General features: G+C 39.8%; 2 protein-coding genes across 4 annotated transcripts in view; one reads left to right on the forward strand and one right to left on the reverse strand.

Moving 5' to 3' along the window:
* Nucleotides 1-11,650, reverse strand: part of DTL (denticleless E3 ubiquitin protein ligase homolog) — a 67,044-nt gene extending 55,394 nt beyond the window's left edge. The window contains exons 1-4 of one of the 3 annotated variants that reach the window (XM_003814190.5): nucleotides 11,338-11,650; nucleotides 4,179-4,304; nucleotides 2,532-2,630; nucleotides 79-140 (exon numbers count right to left, since the gene is read on the reverse strand). In XM_003814190.5, coding sequence (XP_003814238.1) covers nucleotides 79-140; nucleotides 2,532-2,630; nucleotides 4,179-4,304; nucleotides 11,338-11,389 — 339 coding nt within the window. In that variant the 5' untranslated portion in view covers nucleotides 11,390-11,650. Of the gene's footprint in view, nucleotides 1-78; nucleotides 141-2,531; nucleotides 2,631-4,178; nucleotides 4,305-11,214; nucleotides 11,317-11,337 lie in introns of those variants that run through there. The other 2 variants (XM_055108385.1, XM_063597300.1) reach the window with 2 other exon arrangements.
* The window catches only part of INTS7 (integrator complex subunit 7), a 95,503-nt gene continuing 90,239 nt past the window's right edge, over nucleotides 11,621-16,884 (forward strand). The window contains exon 1 of the mRNA XM_003814185.6: nucleotides 11,621-11,936. Within this exon, the coding sequence (XP_003814233.1) occupies nucleotides 11,843-11,936 (94 nt within the window). The 5' untranslated portion in view covers nucleotides 11,621-11,842. The remainder of the gene's footprint in view (nucleotides 11,937-16,884) is intronic.

Genomic DNA, 16,884 nt, shown 5'->3' on the forward strand with positions numbered 1-16,884 from the left:
AAAATAAGGTAAGCACAATTTAATAAAGCAATCCCTTATCAGTATTTACCCAGATCCTAATGAAATAAAGTCACTTACAAGTTTAAGTTCACCAGGAACCCAGGCCAGGTCAAAGACGGCATTCCAGTGAGCCATCCATTCTAAACAAAGAAAATGGTAAATGTGAAATGTCTAAATTGTATTCTGTGGTAGCCATATTAATATAGCTTTAAATGCCTGGAAAGCTGTAGTAGTAAAAAGATCAGTAGTCGATCATTAGAGAAATGCAAATCAAAACCACAATGAGATATCATTTCACGCCAGTCAGAATGGCAATTATTTAAAAAGTCAAGAAACAACAGATGCTGGCAAGGCTGCAGAGAGATAGCAACAGTTTTACACTGTTGGTGGGAATGTACATTAATTCAACCATTGTGGAAGACAGTGTGGCGCTTCCTCAAAGAACTAGAACCAGAAATACCATTTGACCCAGCAATCCCATTACTGGGTATATACCCAAAGGAACATAAATCATTCTATTATAAAGATACATGCATGCATATGTTCACTGCAGCACTATTCACAATAGCAAAGACATGGAATCAACCCAAATGCCCATCAATGATAGATTGGATAAAGAAAATGTGGTACATATACACTGTGGAATACAATGCAGCCATAAAGAGGAATGAGATCATGTCCTTTGCAGGGACATGGATGGAGCTGGAAGTCATTATCCTCAGCAAACTAATGCACAAACAGAAAACCAAACACCGTATGTTCTCACTCATAAGTGGGAGCTGAACAACGAGAACACATGGACACAGGGAGGGGAACAACACACACTGGGGCCTCTTGAGGGGGAGCATGGAGAGGGAGAACATCAGGAAAAATAGCTAATGCATGCTGGGCTTAATACCTAGGTGATGGGTTGGTATGTGCAGCAAACCACCACAGCACATGTTTACCTACGTAACAAACCTGCATGTCCTGCACATGTACCCTGGAACTTAAAATAATAAAAATAAAGATGCACACATAAAAAATCAGTAGTCAGCACCCTTTGGCATGAGCAAAGAGAATTGTGGACTCACAGAAATTACACATTCCCTTAATTACCACATGAGAACTACTACCATCTGATGTCAAATTCCTTTCCATGAGTTCACTAGTAATATATTCTCTAAAATGGAATCTTTCTGAAATATATTCCAGTTCAAAAATCTTCATGATACTGGCTGGGCACAGTGGCTAACACCTGTAATCCCAGCACTTTGGGAGGCCAAGATAGGCAGATCACTTGAGGCCAGGAGTTAACCAGCCTGGCTAATGTGGTGAAACCCCATCTCTACCAAAAATACAACAACAACAACAACAAAAAAACCAAAAACAAAAAGAACTTCATGATGCTCTCTGAATGGAATGTAAAATACTTTAGTTTGACATTCAACATTTTGCATTCTTTAGTCTTTATCTTGGTTGCAAGCCTCATCTCTCACTGTTCTTGATACCTTATTCCAAACAAATTGGTCACTTCCTATTTTATTATATCCTATGCTTTTCTATCTCTAGACCTTTGCTAATGCTTTTCCCTTCACCTGGAGTGCCCCCTTCCATTTCCACTGGTCTAAATACCATAATCCAACTCAAATGCCCCATGCTTCGTAAATTTTCCTAGCCTTCTTTACTACATGAGAGCTTTCTCTTTGACACCAGTGTGTTTTCTTTCTACTTCTACATAATTTATAGTCTTTGTTTTATTTCAGTTATTTCAACACTTGACTTATGGGTTCCAAATTATCAGCTTCTTAAGGTTAGAACTTTGCTTTAAACATGAAAAATTCTTGATTAATATAAGTATTTTAAAGCAACACTTCTCTAACCACATTAAGTGTTAAAGATTCAACTTTTTGAAGAATTGTTTTTAATCCTAAAAAGTATTTTTCTTAACTTTGAGTAAAGGCATTGTCACAGTTAACAGTTATTGACAGATAGGCAGTCCACCATTCACATCTAATCTGGTCCCTAAAAAGACTTAATCAGAAGTTAATATAATTGGGAATGTGTTATATATACTGCAGATGTTTGTCCCTTCCCAAATCTCATGTTATAATTTAATCCCCAAAGTTGGAAGTGGGACCTAATGGGAGGCATTTGGGTCATGGGGGTGGATCCCTCATGAACAGATTAACGCCCTCCCTAAGAGGTGAAAAGATGAGTGAGTTCTCATTCTATTAGTTCCCTGGAGAGCTGATTGTTAAAAAAGAGCTTGGTAGTACACCCTTCTCTTGCCATGTGACCTCTGTATTCATGGGCTCCTCTTTGCCTTCTGCCAGGAGTGGGGGCAGCCTGAGGCCTTCACCAGATGTCTAATATTCTAGCCAGCAGAATCACGCACCAAGTAAACTTTTTCTATATAAACTACCCAGTCTCAGTTATTCCTTTATAGCAACAGAAGACAGACTAAAACAGAATGTGTTCAAATAATAATATACTTGAGGATTTGTAAAGTTTTTTAAATGTTAAAACAAAAATTGTAGACCTAGACTTACCTTTGAAGCACTTCTTTCTGAAACTTTGTGATTCTGTGTTATACAATCGAACAAAGCCTTCTTCATTGGCAACTGCTAGTACATGTTCCATATTGGGAGCTAAAGCAGAAATAAAGAATAAAATATATAAAGAGTAACACAATTTTTTTTTTTTTTTCAGACGGAGTCTTGCTCTGTCACCCAGGCTGGAGTGCAATGGTGCAGTTTGGCTCACTGTAACCTCCACCTCCTGGGTTCAAGTGATTCTCCTGCCTCAGCGTCCCAAGTAGGTGGGATTACAGGCATGCGCCACCACGCCCAGCTAATTTTGTATTTTTACTAGAGATGGGGTTTCACCATGCTGGTCAGGCTGCTCTTGAACTCCTGACCTCAAGTGATCCACACACCTCAGCCTCCCAAAGTGCTGGGATTACAGGCGTGAGCCACCACGCCTAGCTACAAAAATTTTTAAGCTTACTCAAAACCACCAAAATTTTCTTCAGATAATCTCTTATTTAGAGAAGGGCTAAATCAAGGGTAGTACTTAAAACAAGAGTGGTACTGGCCAATGGCAAACAAAGGCATATGATGATGTAGGCTGCCAGCAGGCTGAGTCTATTAGTTTTTTTAACCATATTCTTATTTACTTATTTTTACCACAATCATGACTATGTAATAGTCTATTAGTTTTTGTTTGTTTTTGAGAGACAGTCTCGCTATGTCACCTAGGCAGGAATGCAGTGGCGTGATCTCAGCTCACTGCAACTTCCACCTCCCAGGTTCAAGCGATTCTCTTGCATCAGCCTCCCCAGTAGCTGGGACTACAGGCATGCACCACCATGCCCAGCTAATTTTTATAAGGAGTCTATTAGTTTTAAATTTCCTTGTCACAACTTTTTCTTTCCTCTCAAACTATTATGGGTGGAGACAAATACTTCTATTTCTTTTTTTTTTTTTGGAGATGAAGTCTCACTGTCACCCAGGCTGGAATGCAATGGCATGATCTTGGCTCACTGCAACCTCTGCCTCTCAGGTTCAAGTGATTCTCTTGTCTCAGCATCCCAAGTAGCTGGGATTACAGGGGTGCGCCACCACGCCCATCTGAGTTTTTGCAATTTTAGTAGAGACGGGATTTCACCATGTTGGCCAGGCTGGCCTTGAACTCCTGACCTCAAGTGATCCACCCGCCTTGGCCTCCCAAAGTTCGGGGATTACAAGTGTGAGCCACTGTGCCCAGACCTACCTTGGCCTCCTAAAGTGCTGGGATTTCAGGTGTGAGCCACTGAGCCTGGCTGAAGTACTTCTATTTCTGTTCATATATTCCCCAATGAGTCACAGAAAGATACATTCAACCAGATCAAAGGGTATGTATCTACTGGATAAAACAGTTTTCATAGTAGCTGAACCTTTGCAACCCTTTCCTTATATTGATTTTTTAAAAATAGTGCTATAATAGTCCTATGCTTTAGAGGAAATATAGTTATGCTAATGATGTATAGAGATTAAGAAAAGTCTATTTTATAAATCAGAAGACAACAGTTTTTACAAAAACTCTAACATCCACCTAATTTATTTTTCTTTGAAAGGGAAATACTCTAGTATATTTTCCCTATAAGTGTGAAATAGATCATTTCTGTCCAAGCCTTGCCTAGATAGTAATTCTCTTACCAGAAGAGAAGGTACATCCAAAAGGAGGAACTGGGACTCCTGTTTCTCCATAAGAAGTGTGTTCATCATTACCACTGCACTGATAACCAGTCAGAAGCGATTGAAGAGGGTATTGTGAAGACCATCCTAAAACAAGACAATTCCTTATAGAATTTCAATACAGCATCACATTTCAGCATTTTTAACAAATTCAGAGGTAAATATTTGTCCTTAAGAAACTTTAGATATTAACATAGATCCACTTACTATTAATATCTATGGAAGACACCATTTCTGTTATTTCATTAAGGAGTCCTAAGGAAAAAATGAAAGAGCACTTCCAACTTCTGGGGAGGTATAGCTTTGGGCTTACTATCTAAAATGGAGACTCTCACTAGTACATTGAGATTAGAAGAAACAAGAGGCCTTTGCATATTAAGAAAGATCTTCCCCCTTCTCCTACCAAAGAGACAACCACAAAAGCATTCCATTAAAACTGCTATCCCCTTCAATTAAATTCTTATTCCAGAACATCATACAAAATCCAATGGTCAAAGAGCCAAAGAAAATAATATATGTTAATGCAGTTACTATAGCCAGTAACATATTCACCAAATTTACTTCCTTTTTCCTTTAGTGCTGAAATTGTAGGAATCTAAAATGTTAATAGCAGCAATTATAGTATCTTAAATTATATTAGAGAAATTGTAAAGTGAAATGTTATGTACCTACCCCTAGAAAACATTTAGTTAGCCCTGGCTAGTGGTAGTGGGTCAGGGAGTCTTTACAGGAGGTCTTGAAAGATGGGTAAATTTTCACTGAATTTAGAACAGAGAACAAGAGACTCAGGGTAGAAGAAAAGTTTATTCTGCTTGGGTCAGAGATCTAATGTGCACTATGCTCCTACATAGTAAAGACATCTTCAGAGATTTGTTTTTATTATACTGATTTGTGATCAAGACATTTTAAATATATAAAATAAACATTCATTCAACAAGTAATTACTGAAAACCAAATGTTCAATAAGCATTGGAGGAAACACTGAGTTTACAATCTATTGAAAGCATCTTAAATAATTAACAAACTCACATTTTAGGGTACTCTGAATCCTCACTTTCCATCAAAAGTACTATGTGGAGAATACATCTTAGCCTGACATAACCTCAGACAAATCTACATTTGGATGTTCATAGACATAATCTGAAGGAATCAACAGAAGGGCACCAAAGAAATTTAATCCAAATTTAATTAGTTCTGGGGCCATCACGTCATAATTTCAACATCAGATATCATTGTAAAGGAGCTGTTAAAGACCATTAAAAGAATGCAATAGGCCGGGCGTGGTCTCTCACACCTGTAATCCCAGCACTTCGGGAGGCTGAGGCAGGCGGACCACGAGGTCAGGAGATCGAGACCATCCTGGCTAACACGGTGAAACCCCGTCTCTACTAAAAATACATAAAAAAAAAAATTAGCCAGGCATGGTGGCAGGCCCCTGTAGTCCCAGCTACTCGGAGGCTGAGGCAGGAGAATGGAGTGAACCCGGGAGGCGGAGCGTGCCGCGAGCTGAGACCTCGCCACTGCACTCCAGCCTGGGCAACACAGCGACACTCTGTCCCACCCCCACCCCCCAAAAATGCAATAGTTATGTTGAGGTCACAAGTATTAACCTACGGAATAAGTGTGTAAAAACAAAAGCCTCTGTTCAAAGGTTATGTATATATACACGTTTTGGAATTAAAAAAAATCAACTGCAAAATAAAAACTCAAAAGGGACTTTTTAACAACTTGGTTGAAATGAAGATGATACACTCCAAAAAACCTACAATTTTTTACAATTAAACAATGACTCTTTAACTCTGCCTCATTGTCTACAATTAACATCCAAACACCAATAAATGGTGAGTGATTGGTCCTTGCCTACCCCTCTACTTATGCAATCCCTGCAATACACACTTCACTGATGAACCACCCAAAGCTACTTTTGGATCCTTATTGTGTTATCAACATGAAACTGTAATGCTTTCCTCCACAACACATTTGGAAAAAGCTATTATTTCCTCATTGTACAACTTAAGCCCCTGGAGTTACATGCACATATTCCAAGTAGTATACAAGAACATGAGAGTTTTCAGAGACTCAATTTCCAGATACAGTAGTTACCCCTCACCCGTGGTTTCGCTTTTTGTGGTTTCAGTTGCCTATAGTCAACGATGGTCTGAAACTATTAAACTGAAAATTCCAGAAATAAACAATTCATGTTTTAAATTGTGTGCCATTTTGAGTGGCAAGAAAATTTCACACTGTCCTACCCTGACCTGTCCAGGATATGAATCATCCCTGTGTCCAGAGTATCAGTGCCATATATGTTACCTGCTCTTTAGTCACTTAGCTGCTTTATCTGTCACATAGTTGGGAGTAGTAGCCTAATGTTATATCACATGGAAGCTGCTTTGTCTGTCACATAGTTGGAAGTAGTAGCCTAATGTTATATCACAGTGCCTGCCTACGTCATTCATCTCACTTCATCTCTTCATGTTGTAGGTATTATATCATCTCACATCATCATGAGAAGGGCAAGTATAGTACAGTGAGATATTCCGAGAGGCCACCTTCACATAACTTTTATTACAGAATATCGTTATAATTGTTCTATGTTATTATTAGTTATTGTTAATCTCTTACTGTGCCTAAACTTAATCATAGGTATGTGTCTGTATAGTAAAAAACACAGCATACATAGGGTTGGGTCTTGGAACGTATCCTTCAAGGATAAGGAGGTACTACTGTACTCAACTACGATATACAGTCATATGCCATGTAATGGCATTTTGGCCAAAGACAGACCGCATACACAATGGTAGTCTTACAAGATTATAATGGAGCTTAAAAATTCCTATTGTGTCTTAGTTTTTAACAAAAGGTTTGAAAAGTTAAGAAAAGAAAAACATTTAAAATAAAAAAACTTATAGAATAAGAATATGAAGAAATAAAATATTTTGTACAATTATACATTGTGTCTGTGCTTTATGCTACCTGTTACCACAAGGGTCAAAAAGTTAAAAAATTTAAGATGTTTGTAAGTTTAAGCTAAGGTTAATTTATTATTGAAGAAAGTATTTTTTAATCAATTTAATGCAGCCTAAGTATAGAGTGTTTATAAAGTCTACAGTAGTATAATGTCCCAGGTCTTCGTGCTGACTGACTACTCACTCACTGATTCACTCACAGCAACCCCCAGTCCTGCAAGCTCCCATTCATAGTAAGCACCCTCCACAGGTGTACCATTTTTTATCTTTTATATCCTATTTTTACTGAACCTTTTCTATGTTTAAATACACAAATACTTACCATTGTGTTACAGTTGCCTACGGTATTCAATACAGTAATATGCTACACAGGTTTATAGCCTAGGAAAAATATATAGCTTCGGTGTGTAGTAGTTACACTATCTAGCTTTGTGTTTATACTCTGTGATGTTTGCACAATGATAAAATCACCTAATGATGCATTTCTCAAAATGTTATCTCCATTTATAAGCAATTGGATGACTATATACGCATTTCTAAAACTCACCTGTCTGAAAAACCTGATGTCTCTGAGAAGGTTGAGGTACCACTTTTTCCCTTTCCCTTCATCACTTCCTTTCTTCCACTTTATAAAAGAAAGGCATTCCCGTGCCCCAATCTTAAACCTTGCACTGATCCAAAGAATAAAAACTTTTGGGTATCAAATATTTTTAAATAAAAACAAATAAACTGGTGGAACCTTAACTAAGAGATAATTAAATAATTCCTTCAATAAAGGGACCATAAACACCCAAATTCATCTCTTTAAAAGCATGTACTTCCAATAAAATTTTACTTTTGGTTAATAATTATCAAAATTGGTAATCTATATTGTTTTAATCAATCATATAGTACTAATAATTGAATTGAAAATTCAATCCATAAAGAAGTTTTAATACTTGGAGGCTTATGACAGAAAACAGCAATTTAAACACATTTTTTTGACACAGAAGGGTATGACAGAGTGATCAGTAAAAGAGCTTTTCAAGCATAAAATTAAATTACATTAGGAGAAATTCTGTAGGAGAAATGAAATGGAAATAAATTCAAGAGGAAAAAGCAGCTATATGGAATGTCCAGCAGATAAAGAGGAGTTTGTTTGTATTTTTCTAAAAAATGGATGATGTGATTATCAAATCACTATAGTATTTAAATTATATTAGATACACTTAAAGGAGTGATATAGCATTTTTATTTTTAAAATGTCAATATTCCCAACATGGTCAGAAATTATATTCTTTGCATTTGTTTAAGTTTATAATAAAAACTTTTAGATATCAATTTAAAAATACACAGAAGAGTAATCAGATTTCCATTTTAGAAGGATCATTAGCAGCAATGTGGAGAATAAACTGAAGACAGACAAACTCGGAGGCCATCTGGGAGACTTCTTACAATCCAGACAAGAAGGCATTAGGGCCCAACCTAGGGAAATGGAATGGTAAAAATAGAACACATCCAGCATACAGTAAAGATGCATAATCATAACAGATAAAGAAGAGAGGATGGATTCAAGAGATTTTAACGAAATGTTTTGAATGTGTAACTGTGAGGAAGATGAAGAACTCTTTAATTGACTCAGGTTTCTGGCAGGTTTAAATAATGAGGCCACTCCCTAAAATTGGTAATATTGCAGGTTTGGGGGAAAAGCTGAGTTCAGTTTTGGGTATTTGAGTTTGAGATGCTTGTGGGATTGACCGTCTAGGTGATAATCAACCCACATAGCTTTTATAGAAATGAATCTCAGGTACAGGAAGTCTTCCAATAACATAATTTTGTACAATGTCATTTCGTTATACTGTTCATGAGGAAAAAATCAATTCCTGTTTGAGGCCATTGGCTGTGTGGAGTTTGTACATGCTCTTCCCATGTTCATAGGGGTTTTCTCCAGGTACTCTGGTTTCCTCCCACATGCCAAAGATGTATGTGTATGTTAGGTTCACTGGTGTGTCTACATGGTCCCAGTAGACAATGAGTGTGTGTGAGTGCTTCCTGTGATGAAATAGTGTCTAGTCTAGAGCTGGTTTCCACCTTGTACCATGAGCTGCCAGGATAGGCTCCGGGCACCCACAGCCCTGAGCTGGAATAAGTGTGTCAGAAAATGAATGAATACAAATAATTGTAAAATAAAAATGGGTAAACTTTACAATAATCATACAAATGAATGACAATAAACGATTTGGTATGAAAGGGCTCAGTGAGCTGCCATATTTGTGATTGTTTTTGAACTGGGTGGTGGTAGGAGGTGCTCCTTCCAATTTTCACTTTGCAAACACTTATTCCTTGATTTAGCCCACCGCCACTATGACCGAGGTCACTCGCTGATACACCAAAACTTGGATAATTATCTCACCTGTTTTTATTATTATCAAATATATGTATAGCACACAATTATTTCAACATTTAATATTAAAAGTGCTTTGAGTCTTTCTTTAGAAGTTCGGTGGTGTTTGTGTGACCAAAATATGCCACTGAAACAATTCTTATTTATATCAAGTAGCCTATGGTAGAGTTAGTTTAGTTATACACTGTTTTCCCTAAAGTCACAGTTTCCAAGAGCCTATCTAGACATTAAGTGAGGACTTACTATATAAGTAACAGAAGGTTGTATGTATGTAGAAGTGGAAGAAGCCCTGGTTGTGGCTGCGATCATCCAAAGGAGTAGGTAGAAGAAGAAAAGGGGTCAAGGATGGAACACCAACACTGAAGAGGAAAGGAGATGATTCTATAGATTTCATATAATAACGAATGAATTTCAGTGACTATTATGTAACAACGAATGAGTACTTGAGAATAGGAAAGAGGGAAGGGAAAGGTAAACACATGGAGAATTAGGAGAAAATCTGTCACAAAATAGAGGCTGAATAGCTCCCCCAGGACACACATATAGTAAGGTGTGGAGGTATAATAAAACCCAGGCAGTTTAACTTCAAAGACAGAGCTCTTAGTCACTGCGTACTGTCACTCTTAAACAGAGGACAAAGAAGTTACTCAAACAAGGTCCCAGGAGAGACAGAAAGAGGAGCATTTAAGTATAATTACAAAGATTATCTAAGAGGGAAATAAATAAGGATGGTATAAAGTTTCAGACTGCTAGCAGGAAGTTGAGGGACTACTTCTCAGTCTCTTTCTCAATATTATTTTCCTAGACTCATCCCTGAATATAAAAATTCCCTTCTCAGGTTCGTTTTCCACATAGTTTCAAGGGGAAAAAGAACCTCTGGCTATAGTCGACCTTCACATGAGTGAGATTTTATTTCTGTCCAAGGTTAGTCTGGGTAGTTTAGCTCCCTTATCTGAAACTTACCAAAAAGTTTAAGTTGATGACATCCAAATCTAACCTCAAATCTCTTACTGCCAATGTTTTAGCGTAAGAATATAAGTTAGATTTCTACGTATTAACATGGGAATACGTTCAACTTATACCATTAAAGTGAAAAAACTGGACATTTTGATCCGATTTCTGAAAATAATAGGTATTACCTCTAGCGTCGAAAACATCTGGAATAATATACTTCAATCTATTAACAGAGGTCATCTCTGGCGGATGTGGTTACAGGCATCTTTCACTCTATAATTTAAATTTTTATGACCGTGTAGTAAACGGGGAAAATAAGATTTTGTTCCTGTTAGAAGCAGATATCCTGTCTTCTCTGCTTGACTGAGTTCCTTAACAGCGGGTCATATTCACTGGTATATACCTATAGCACATAGCTGGGCTCACTAAGATTCCACAACAAACGAATGAATTAATCAATGATTAGGAGTTTTGAGCATCTCAAATAACTGTTGAGGGAAACATATACACACAAATGCATGCATTTTCCCGTTAACGCGCAATGGAGATGTAAGCTGTAAGGGGCCTTGGAAGGCAGTTATTTCGACGTCCCTGCCTACGTTACGATTTTAAAAGCCCGATTACGATTACAAGTGTCCCGAGGGGATGAAAGTACAGCTTTCTTTAGTAGTCCCTGCTAACACTAATTTACCCTTGCCATGGGAGAACTCAGAAGCTGAGTTCAGAATTGGAGTCGGCCCTGGTCGGAGGTGGCGTGTGTTTCGGGGAAAATGAATTCCGCCAGCTCCGAGCAGCGGTTGGGACCGTTACTCACCATTTCTCAGGACGCCAAGCTGGGGCTGGCGGAGCACCGAATTGAAGAGCATCAGGGTCGGAGGAAAAGGCTCAGCTGAGAGAAAAGTCGTAGAAATGCCTCCAAGTTCAGCAGAAATCGCAGCTTGCGCCTCTCACAACACAAATCGTTATCGCCTCCAACTCCCGCCACTGTAAGCCCCGGCCGCCAAACTCCGCGCCAAACTGACGTCACGCTCTCTGATTGGCTTCCGAGCGACGTCCGGGCGCCTCAGAGTCATTTCCCCCTTCGGATCCCCGCCTCCTTTTCGCCCAGCCGCGGGAACCTGGAGTCCAAGAGCTCCTTGAGCGCCTGCGCAGGGGGTAGCCGAGGCGCGGACAAACCGCGGGGTGACCAGGGCGCATGCGTAACAGGGCTTGACAGCGCGCGGAAGAAAAACCAGCAAGAAGGCGGTGGGGGAAGATGGCGGTCCTGGGGTAGAGTTTGCAATCTTTCTGACCAGGCTAGTCGAGTAACTATTCGGGTCATGGCGTCAAACTCAACTAAGTCTTTCCTGGCAGATGCCGGCTATGGCGAACAGGAACTGGATGCCAACTCTGCCCTTATGGAATTGGACAAAGGTATTCGAAAGAGAGGGCTGAATGGGTGAAACAAGCGTGGGGGGAAGTGGCGCCACCAGGTGGTGGTTGCTTTGGGAGAAGACGGATAGGCGCATGCGCATATCTTCGCTGGGCGGGGAGCGCCTGTGCTTTTGCTGGGGCGTGGGCTTTGACCCCTTCGGGAGGTTGCGGGAAATTTGCAGGATTGTGTGACTGGCCTTATACCGGCTAAACAAGTAGCGAGCTCTAGTGAGAGGCCCGTTTTGACCACTTGAGGGAGCAGTCCCCCGATTTTCTAAGCAGTGACAGTGGCTAGTTTCTAAGAGACACTGCAAAGAAATTGTGAAATTGGTTTTCAGTCTGTTCAGTTGAGACCAGGTCTTCATGAAATGTGCTGAATAGTAATCTTGCACCGACTTGACAGCGATTCATTTGATTTCCATAGCTCTGTTACCTGCGGGTTACAAGGCAGGCTAAACCTGGCCAAGACCATAAAAAAGCAAGGGCCCTGCTCATTCTCTGCGGACAAGTTCCAGGAGTTCTGTTTCCGTACAGGGAGCAGCTTGGTGTAGAAGGAGCTTTGGGGTTACACTGAGTTAAATTTCAATGCCGCTAATTTTATGATTAACTTCATCTAGCCTCGGTTTGTCGTCTGCAAAGTGGGTACAGTACCATTGAGCCGGCAGAATTGTATTAAGTGACTTAATGGTATGCAAAAGAAGCATTTAGTAAATGCTGAAGAGATATACCTCCCTTCTTAGATGTGGATATGGGAGGCAAGGTCGGAAATTTGTTAGTAAAGAACTCGACTAGTAATATGAAACCTTTATTTCATATTAAGGATTTTTATTGTACAGGAAACATTTCGGCAGCTGGTATACAATTAAATCTTGATTAATTGTAGCCAATATATAATGTTGGAGAACTGGACTAGAACTCAGAAGGATTTGAGCCACTTCCCAGTTTTCTGAGTTGGACATGTCTATTAACTTTTTTGGGACTCTTTTTCTGTTTGTTTTTTAAACTGAATATTTTTAGTGGGTTAGTCTAAATAAGAGTTTCTCAGGCTCTTAAAAAAGCTTTTACCTTATTTTGATAAACACAAAAATTTCACAGCCCCCTAATGGGATATTCTTTTGGTTGAGTCTCAGTATCTTTAGTGCACCCCCATCAACCAAGAAAATTATGTTGAACTTTTCTTTCTCTTACCAAATCTTTAGGGGTTTTCTCCTCTGGAAAAAAAAAAAAACTATAATACTAAATGTGTTTTTCTTTTTTTTTTGGAGACAGAGTGTTGCTCTGTTGCCCAGGCTAGAGTGCAGTGGCGCCATCTCGGCTCACTGCAACCTCCGCCTCCCGGGTTCAAACGGTTCTCCTGCCTCAGCCTCCCGAGTAGCTGGAATTACAGGCGCCCGCCACCACGCCCGGCCAATTTTTGTATTTTTAGTATAGACGGGGTTTCACCATGTTGGCCAGGCTGGTCTCCAACTCCTGACCTCAGGTGATCCGTCCGCCTCGGCCTTCCAAAGTGCTGGGATTTACAGGCATGAGCCACCGCGCCCGGCCTTAAATGTGTTTTTCAAACACTTTCCTCCTCATTCTGATACATTTCTTTCTTATTCCTCAGTGAAAGTTACAGGTCAGGATAATATCTAATATCCCTACAAGTTCTAAGGACATTTTCTACCATTCTGGTGCAGCTGAGCTTGTCTCATGCTGACAGTAGGATAGTGGTTGTGGAACAGGGATAAAGATGGGGCACTGAAGAGGAGTCTAGAATGGTTTAATTCCTCAAATTTTGCAGTTGTAAGAAAAAAACCACAATTTTTCCTTTTTAAAGAAGAGTTGAAATGAAAATATTTTATATCTGTAGGAAAGAAATCAGGTGTCAATCTTAGACACAGAGTAAGTGATCATTTTCACTCCTCCCAGCAATGCCTGGCGTGAGTATTTTACAGATGAATCTCAGGCTCAGAAAGATGACTTGTTCTTTTTCATCTCATCTGTAGTAACTTTTAAAGCTGTTAGGAAATTAAGTTATAGCCAGTTTCGTGTAGAATATAGTTGAGTATTTTAAATATTGAGTCATTTCATCTTGTACCTGTTAAAGTATTTCTGTTTTGTGAGCTAAAGGTCAGAAGGCTACAAGTTCCAACTCTTTTTTTCGTTCCCAAACTCCAAGGAATACTGTTTCTGAAATATCTCCCCCACCTCAGCATGCACACTCAGACACATGACTTATTTGATCAGGCTTTGTACTAGGAACATGGCAGTTAATGAGACAAAACTCCTGCCCCTATAGAGCTTACATTCTAGACAGCAGTTGCAGACACTCAGCAAATATAGCAAACGTGACAGTTAGTGATACATATTATAAAGGAAAATGAAGCAATGAAAGGGACTGGAGAAAACTGATCTGGGGCTGGAGTTGATTTCTTATTTTATGAAGGATAGGCAAGAAAGACCTCCTCAATCAAGTGGAAGAACAGCAAGTACAAAGGCCCTGAGGTAGAAGCCTCCTTTGCATGCAGTTATCTGGAGCAAAGTAATAGGCAATGAGTATAGAAAGATAACCAGAGTCAGTCAGGCGTGGTGGTTCACGCCTGTAATCCCAGCACTTTGGGAGGCTGAGGCGGGCGGATCACGAAGTCAGGAGATCGAGACCATCCTGGCTAACATGGTGAAACCCTGTCTCTACTAAACAAAATACAAAAAATTAGCCAGGCGTGGTGGTGGGCACCTGTAGTTCCAGCTACTTGGGAGGCTGAGGCAGGAGAATGGCGTGAACCTGGGAGGCGGGGCTTCCAGTGAGCCGAGATCACACCACTGCACTCCAGCCTGGGCGACAGAGCAAGACTGTCTCAAAAAGAAAAAAAAAAAGAAAGATAACCAGAGTCCCGTTCAGGTAGGGCCATGCAAGCCATCAAAAGGACTGGCTTTCATTCTGAGTGAGAAAGGAAACCATGGAGGATTTTCAGCAGGTGTGTGACATGATCTGACTTTCCTTTGAAAAGTATCAGTCTGGCTACTGTGTTGAGAATAGACTGAAGTGGGGAGGGTCAGGGACCCAAGTAGGGAGACCAATGAGAAGGCAACTATAACAATCCAGGGAAAAGAAAATAGTGGCTTAGACCAAGGTGGTGACACTGAAAATGTGTGAAGTGCTGAGATTCTGGATATACTTTCAAGGTAGAGCCAACAAGATTTGCTAATGGATTAGATGAGGATATAAGAGTAAGTGGTCAAGAAAACTTAGAGGTTTTTGGTATGAGCTACTGGGAGGATGTATGTATTGTTGTTTACTGAAATCAAATCAGTTTGGGTCATGTTAAATTTGAGATGTCTCTTAGACATCCAAATGGAGATGAGTAGACAGGCATAAGATGTAACCTTTGAACGCTATTTTAAAGAAATATTTTGTGGCACTGGTGTCCTTAGAAACACTCAGGAAATGCTGCCATTCATAACCTGTTATATATTTATAACTGTTGTACTTTATCCTGAGCCTTTTGAGCAAGCATTGGCAGTAAGCTGATTGTTTCTGATCTCTATAGGAATAAGTGAATACTATTTTGAAGCTGACTCAATTCCATTACTTTAGGATGTAGTTAGTAACAGGAAGATCATCCTTCATGTGATAGCCATTCATTTACTCAACAGATATTTACTGACCACCTGCATTGTCTCAGGCTCTATACTCAGACTAGGGGCTATATTGGCAAACAAGACATCTTTAAGGAGATTGCATACAAATGTAAGGAGATGGACAATGCTAGATCAAATGTGGTGCCGTTAGTCAGGACAAGAAGTTGGATTTTGTGCAGAGTGCAATGGGAAGGCATTGAAAGTTGTAGGCTGATGGCCATGCTGCCTGAGCTTCTGTAAGACTGAGCATACACAAGCAGAGTTAAGCGTCATAATCAAATACATTACAGCTTATGTTTATCTGACACATTTCATGATATGATCATTACTATACATAATTGGCAATATAAAGGATGCATCTCACAAAAATTAGTGTAACTTTTTCACTAATATAATTTCTTAGTCTAAACATTTTTAGATCAGCTGATGGAAGGTTATCCTGATGAGTTGGGAAAACTTATGCAAGATCTCCTTCCCCCTGGGAAAAGAGGAGTCTCTTAAATGATATTATTCAGCCTATCTGCCTTCTGCAATGTTGACCTTGGAAAGGATGAGTTGAAAGCAATGGGGAAGAGAGCAGTGACTCATTCCCTTTCTTGCAGCTGATGCAATGGGAAAGGAGGAAATATAGAGGATAGATTTGTTACTAGAGGTGCTGGTGAATTTAATGCTGTGTGAAAAAACTTGATGGTGTGCTTAATGAAAAATTTAGTTATGAAATACAGAAATGATGTGAATCAGGACAACTGTCTCTACACTCTGATTTCCCCCTTAGACGCTGTCACCTCACCTGTATTCCAAAATACCTGAATTCTCAGACCATCAAAAAAGTTTGTCAAGAAAGACCACAGATTGCTTTTACATTATCGATATGGCTCAGATGTCGTTGGTGTTTCAGTAAACAAATATGAGGCCTTTGGGGAAGTATCTTCATAGGCCCTCCTCAAGAGAAAGGCCTCAGCAGCCAGATTTGTTCCAGGTGACTAATTCCATACCATAACTGATTGATTCAGAAGTAGGCATGTGACCCACACTGAGTCAAATTCTTTCTCCTGAGAATCTCTGCTGCCAGACCACACTTAGTCTGAGAGTGTTGAGAAGCGGACCTATAAAATCATGTAGAATTAGGCCGGGCGCAGTGACTCACACCTGTCATCCCAGCACTTTGGGAGGCCGAGGCGGGCGGATCACCTGAGGTCAGGAGTTCGAGACCAGCCTGCCCAAGATGGTGAAATCCCATCTGTACTAAAAATACAAAAATTAGCCGGGGGTGGTGGCAGGCACCTGTATGTAATCCCAGCTGCTCAGGAGGCTGAGACAGGAG

This window comes from Pan paniscus, chromosome 1, assembly GCF_029289425.2.
Source record: "Pan paniscus chromosome 1, NHGRI_mPanPan1-v2.0_pri, whole genome shotgun sequence".
Classification (NCBI taxonomy): domain Eukaryota; kingdom Metazoa; phylum Chordata; class Mammalia; order Primates; family Hominidae; genus Pan; species Pan paniscus.